Source organism: Cheilinus undulatus, linkage group 23 (genome assembly GCF_018320785.1).
Source record: "Cheilinus undulatus linkage group 23, ASM1832078v1, whole genome shotgun sequence".
In the NCBI taxonomy this organism is placed as follows: Eukaryota; Metazoa; Chordata; class Actinopteri; order Labriformes; family Labridae; genus Cheilinus; species Cheilinus undulatus.
The window spans coordinates 30,869,217-30,876,235 of record NC_054887.1 but is presented as its reverse complement, the minus strand read 5'-3'; the positions used below and the strand labels follow the sequence as shown (position 1 = coordinate 30,876,235).

Sequence of the window (7,019 nt, the reverse complement as noted above, 5' to 3'; positions counted from 1 at the left end):
GCAGTGCAGATAATCCTCCACAAGGCTCGGCACACTTCCACTTTGTTTCTGATAAGGTGCCTTTTAAAAGTAGTTTGTCCCTGGTTGTGCCTTTGAAAAACTCCAACTGTAATCCACTGAATGTGTTTCTTCAGGTAAGAAAACCCTCCTCTCCGGCGCGCTCCGCAAATCTCAGTCGGGCTTTTTTGTTTTATTTTTCATCTTATTTTGAAAGTTGAGTCTTTTATGCAAAGATCCAGGAAGGTGTCAGGGGGCCTTTTTCATAAATGTGTGTGAAATTAGTGTAGCGTGCCCAAGAATGGACATTTTGATATGTGAAGTTGAAAAATAAAGACCATTTTCTCTCTAAATGCAGTCACATAGTCTTTCTGTTAAGAGACTTAAAATGCATCCTGTGCATCTTCTACCAGCTCCAGAACATGATCTTCCCTCTAATATGAATCCTCTGTGACACTTAAAGTAAGATGCATGAAAACTGGCACAGTTAATAGGTAAGAAATGAGAACTACCTGCTAGTCTACAAGGAAATTAATCTGTGCTAAGTGATGGTTAACCTGGATACAGATGGGGAACTAACAGCCAATTAACCCCAGAACAAATAAGCAACTTTGATGATAGGTATCCAGGGAATAAAGGAGGAACTAACTGCCAGTTATTCTACACTAACACTGGCATAGTGATGATGTGATGATGAGGAGCTGCTAGATAACCACTGATTAAATTGGAAACTGCCTTGTTGTTATTCTGGGGAAGAATGAGTAATTACCAGCTAGTTGATCTACAGTCATGTGCATAAGTTTTAGGCATGAGGCAGGAAACCTGGGGCTCAAATCAACCTAGGCAGATGTTGACACAACCGCCAGTGGTTTTTGCACCCTAGGGACATCCACAGTACAACCCTAGGCCATGCCATATCCACCCTTACCGTCGCTCTAGAGGTGTTATTCTTTTAACCGATTATTTTCCTGTGCCCCTGGTAAAATGCAAAGACATCCAGAGCGTGACCAGGGTTGTGGCAATCCCCTTCTAGCCCTCAAGGTTAGGTAGCTTCCTCGCCACATCTTTGCCTTACCTAGCCTCAATTATTGGCCCAAAAATGCCAGAAAGTTCTGCACAGTACTGTACACTAAAATTTGCATACGTACTAAACAACAATTCAGTACCTAATGCACGTTAACAAGGGGAAAAGTGCAGATTTAACTGCTAGCTTTGCATTCGTTAACATGTAGACATAGATATAGATGTCTGTTAAATGGGGTCCTCTGACTTTGGATTGGTATTAGAGCCCGACCGATTGATCGGCAGGCTGATTAATCAAGTCGATTATACCATTTCACAGATTAATCAACATCAGCCAATATGTAGCCGATATATTAACCCCTAGAGCTCACGCAGCACGGATCCGTTGTGCCTTTCTAATCATGTCTTCAAGCATTCCTGGCTCTTACAGAACATTTTCTAGTGAGCCCGGAACTTGTCTGACTTTCCGGAGTCTCTGATGACAGTGTTGTCCTATACAACAATACGTAACACCATTTATAAAAACGTTGATAACGTTTGAACTGTAAGTTGTAGAAACTTACTCTTTTTTTTTTTCCTCTGAAAGCTGATCATTTTGCCGTTCGTTTGCCACCATTGATGTCTCCATAGCTCTAAGGGGCGTCGTTGTAGTAAGCCCAGAACTTTGGGGACTTTTTGGGGTCTTTGGAGATTAAGATAAAATAAATATAAGAATTTGTGTTCATGTACAGTATATATCCTGTGTATATCAATGTTCTTATTTAATATATTGGCCGATATATCGTTTTTTTGCCGCATATATATCAGATATCGGCCGATATATCGGATATCAGCTTTTTTTTTTCAGCCCCCAATATCAGTATCGGCATCAGCCCCAAAAATCCCAAATCGGTCGGGCTCTAACTGGTATGAGAGAACAAATGAGAACTTAACTGCCAGTAAACTATTAGTTAACGGTAGATAGGGAGTGACTTCCCCTAAGATCTGACAAAGTGCCTGATAACTTTCAGTTGAATATCATACTGGGTAATTATTCAGTGCTGAATCATGGTTAAGTGGCATTTAATTACTCTTTCTTTCCCTGGTTAGCTACAAGTTAAATGTTGACTGGGCCACTTATTGTGAAGTACAAAATCATCGAGGTTCATTTAAGACAAGCTGCTATTCTATAAGTAAAATCTTAGACATCAGTGTTGCAGATGGTTGTTCTTTTGCAGCCTTGACCAAAAGCATACCAATGTACTTCAGTCAAGCATCAACTTTAATAAAAGTAATGGAATTAAAGGTGCACTCCATCAATTAAGCGTCTCAGTCCTAGTGCAAGGTAAAACTGCTGTATCAGAGATTAAAATATCCTGGCATTAGTCTCTAGTTTGGGTGCAATCTTTAAAACCATTGGTTCCTGCGATTCTCATTGTGTTTTTGTTAGACCATGTTGATACAAATCCAGCCCATTTAAAGCATTCAATATAAAGCAGAGTAACTAGCTAGACTACAGCTAATTTTTGGAGTTGATCTTCAATATTCAAGATTGTAAATGCGAACACCCTCAAAGAGGAACTCGCTCAATGTAGTGTTGAAGTTCAAGAGCAAAAATTGGACCAACAGATACCAAAATTATCTTGATTTTGGTCTCAAAACTTCAAAACAAGTAGTGGAGTACCTCTGTAAAGCCACGTTTACATGACAACAATTCAGCTAAAAACTGCCACCTTTTCTTACGTTTTGGCAGTGAATTTATACAACAGTGGCAGGGAACGTTTTGAAAACAGGTCTCACAGTACAAAAATGGAACCATCTACATTGCAATAAACTGGCAGTATGCTGTTGCTTCTGAGACAGAAAACTGTTCATGCAAGTGCAGTATGGTTCAGGTCAATAATCAGGCATGAGTTGGTGGACTACAGCAAAAATGTTGGACTCTGAAGTCCAACTGCTTTGCAGTTTAGGGTCACTGGAAGTAGCAACCCCACTTTGTTGTCCATCAACATGGACGTTCATGCATTAGCTGTTTTTGTACTTTTGCATCTCTCCGTTCAGTAGAAGTAAGAGTATGAAGGCATGGAGGTGTTGTTTCATTTTAAAGTCCTTGTACATGGCAGTTGTTTTCAATAATGTCTGAACTTTTTTGAAAATGCAATCAAAAACTACTGTTTTAGTGGATTGTTTTCATGTAAACGTGGCCAAAGCTATGGTAATTCAAAGGTAAAAATAAGTGGATATTTATGAAAAAGTTCCCCTGACACCTGCAGATCTTGGAACTATTGCGTTTTCAGCTGAGTCTCTATCTTGTCTATAAAATAACCATGTGTGCCTGGAACTCTTTTAGTCTTCACACATGTTTGAATGAATGCAAATGAAGAATAAAATGCACCAATGGAGATAAAGCATCCAGATTATTTCTACAATATTTACACCGGTGCGTCGGACGCCGCCTCACACATCAGTGAGCAGCTTTGCCTTGTTCACACAGTTCTGGCTGGGCGCCGTGCAGTTGGCAGTCCTAAGGTTTGCTTCCCTAAAGTTATCGATGCTGTTGTTCATGTCCTCGTCAATCTCCATGTACTCTGACTTGCTGACCACCGAGGAGCTGCGGCGGCTTGAGTTGGTCTCCGATGCCAAGTTCTGGTTGCTGACGTTTAGCAGCTGCGCCTGCTCCTCACCCTCCGTCTCCCGGTGGTAGAAGTAGTTGAAATTGGACACAATGACAGGAACAGGAAGTGCAATAGTTAGCACTCCGGCGATGGCGCACAGTGAACCCACAATCTTCCCTCCGATGGTCACGGGGTACATGTCCCCGTAACCGACAGTGGTCATAGACACCACTGCCCACCAGAAAGCATCCGGGATGCTTCCGAAGAACGACTCCTTCTCCTCGGCCTCGGCGAAGTAGACGGCGCTGGAGAACAAAATAACTCCGATGAAAAGGAAGAAGATGAGCAAGCCAAGCTCCCGCATGCTTGCCTTTAGAGTTTGCCCCAAAATCTGGAGACCCTTTGAATGTCGGGACAGTTTAAAGATCCTGAACACCCTCACCAAGCGGATAACCCTGAGAATTGCCAAAGACGTGGCCTGTTCTCCTCCTCCCTTCCCCTCCTTGTTGCCTTGGTCGTCAGCCAGCTCCGTTCCTAGAGTGATGAAGTACGGGATTATAGCCACGATATCTATAGAGTTCATCATGTTTTTAAAGAACGCCGCTTTGCTTGGACAAGCAAAAAAACGGACGATTAACTCAAAGGAAAACCAGATGATGCAAAGCGTCTCCACCACGAAGAACGGGTCTGTGAGAACATTTGGGTTGTGGTATGTGGTGATGTTCCCCACAGTCTGATACCTCTCACTAGGGTCCTCCTTGAGCTCAGGTAGTGTCTCCAAACAAAATATAACTATTGAAATAAGAATAACCATCACTGAGACGATGGCGATCCCTCGGGCGGGCCCCGAGCTCTCCGGATGCTCGAAGAGTAGCCAGATCTGCCTTTGGAACTCGTTCTCTGGAAGAGGCCGCTCCTCCTCCCGGATAAACCCTTCGTCCTCACGAAACTTCTCCATGGCTTCCATGCCCAGTTCGTAAAACTTAATCTCCTCTGAGAACATATCCAGCGGCACGTTCACCGGCCTTCTTAGCCTTCCCCCTGATTGGTAATAGTACAAGATGGCATCAAAGCTCGGGCGATTCCGGTCAAAGAAATACTCGTTTCTTAAGGGGTCGAAGTAGCGCATCCTCTTCTTTGGGTTCCCAAGGAGTGTCTCCGGGAACTGAGCGAGAGTCTTCAGCTGGGTCTCGAAGCGCAGCCCCGAGATGTTGATGACCACCCGCTCGCAGCAGTCATGGTCGTCATGGTCGTCGTCTGGCGGGTAGGGGTCCTGTGGGTGCCCCGGCAGGGTGGAGGTCTCGTCCATGTTCTCGGTGGACACCACGGTCATCCTTCCTGGCTGGTGGTGGGCAGGAGGAGGAAGCGGCGTGAAAGTGAGGAGGAGCAGGACGGGATGAGGAAGCCTCTAGTGAGGCCGGGAGCTGAACAGAACCTCCCTCTCCATCATCGCCACCACCATCACGATCTGAACATCTTTATCTCAGTGAAGCTTCGTCCTTCACCTGCAAGGGAAGGAAACAAACTTGTCACATACTGTAGATGCCGCTTCACGCTCCCATTTCGATCTGCTCGAGCACGACTGACAAACATCATGCAGTACTGTACACCAGCCTGTGCTGCATCTGCTCTATTTTACCGCATACATCAGTATTCAAGTTTGCAGTCCTGCTGCGCTTCCTCTCTGCGCATATCAGGACAAACAGTTTCATACCCCCACAGATAGATTTCCCACATTGCCACTGATCAATCATCTAAAGCTTCTTAAAATATGAAGAGTTAAAACATACCTGTGCTGAGTTGTGGAGCTGCAGATGGAAGGAATGTCCTCACCATGCGCACCTTGCCCAACTTCAGTTTAATACTGATCTCGTTTTACAGCGTATCTGAAAAATTAATAGACTATGTTGTCTTGGTTAACATCCGTATCCTCTTGGTGTAGGTTTTCAGCGTCGATCGGAGCAGCCTGCAGCAGCAGCAGGAGGAAAAGGAGGAGGAGGAGGAGGCTTCAGACGGCTTTGAACCGCGGCTCAGCTGCACAAATCCTGACTGACAATTTGTCAAAATCATGCTGGAGGACGGCGAAGGAGAAATGTCAGAAATAAAGCCGCATCAAGCTGCCTGTGTGACGGGGAGAACTGGGAGGACTGGACACTGCAGCATCAGCAGAAAGCCGCTCTCTCCCGGGTTTTTTGCTGCAGTGAAAAAAAAAAAAATTAAAAAGAGCAAAACGCGGAGGGAAACTGGTGCAGGATCACGCGTAAAGGCGCACGACGCTGAAGATGTGTGTTCCGTAAATTGGAAGCATATTGCAGGATTTCTCGTAGAGGGAAAAGAAGAAGAAGTGAGTGAAGGAGGGAGGGGTTAGGAGAGAGTGAGTGAGGGGAGTGAGAAAGAGAGGAGGAGGAGGGTGGGGGGGTTTCGACGCAATGCAGACAGACTGTAAAACACAGTTAACGCTACAGGACTAGCATGATCTCTGCAGGAACAGAAGCTCAATAACACCAGACTGAGCAGGAAGAGACAGAGAAGATCGCTAATCAGAGGAGATCTATAGTTGGGCATGTCTCTGCAGAAACCTGCATGCTCCCTGTTGATGAAATAAATAAAATATTGGAGTTATGTAACCGCAGTAATCGGTGTTTTTCTGCTGCCGGTGTCAAACTTAAACTCATACCGGTTCCTCTGGTCCCAGTCTGAAGTGTGACTGGAGGAATCTGCAGCTTAGACCGTCACCCATCACCGGCCACTGAGCCTGTTTGCGACAGTCAGGCCTGCGTGTTTGGTGTAAATATGCCGGTGTTGCTATGGTAACAGGGAGAAACCAGCAGAGTGGTGTGAGATATTTATTTATTTATTTATTGTCCTGTATGAAGCGACATGACAGGAATGAGCTGATAAATATGGATCAATATGATGAAGTCAAACACTGCCAGAAGAAAAAAGGGAACATGAGGGGAAAAATTCCAATATTCAAGCCTATCCACTGAAAATGTGCATCCAAAATTATGACTAAAAATGTGCCAGAACAGACTGAGAATGTAAGTAACACAATTTGTCTCCATATTAATAAATAAATAAATAAATAAATAAATAAAAAGAAAATGTCTTTCTATAATTTTCAATTTCTATGGAGACCCAAAGAAGACATTAACTGATTTTAGTCCATTTTTCTTTAAAAAGAAAAAAAAAGTTTCACTGGTTTTCCCATGATAGCAAGCCAATGTCAGCCGTGTTGTTCAGATCTAAAGAAATTAGATTTTTATCATATCAAAACCAAAACAGATTACCTGAGGAAAAAGATAGATTAGCTTTGGAAAAGATCTATAAAATATTGCATATAAAAAGTGTTTATAATGAAGTTGTAGAAATGGGTGAAAAGTGGCAAAGAACAATGCAAGAATG

General features: G+C 43.7%; 1 protein-coding gene across 1 annotated transcript; it reads right to left on the bottom strand.

Annotated features, from left to right (window-relative positions):
- Window positions 1–3,456: 3,456 nt before the first annotated feature.
- kcna1b (potassium voltage-gated channel, shaker-related subfamily, member 1b) lies at window positions 3,457–4,947 on the bottom strand. The gene has a single exon (XM_041781041.1). The coding sequence runs from the start codon at window positions 4,945–4,947 to the stop codon at window positions 3,457–3,459; it is 1,491 nt and encodes a 496-aa protein (XP_041636975.1).
- Window positions 4,948–7,019: the final 2,072 nt, after the last annotated feature.

What these genes read in the sequence shown, in the direction of transcription:
- kcna1b (XM_041781041.1), bottom strand. Translation starts at nt 4,947, where the DNA reads ATGACCGTGGTGTCCACCGAGAACATGGACGAGACCTCCACCCTGCCG.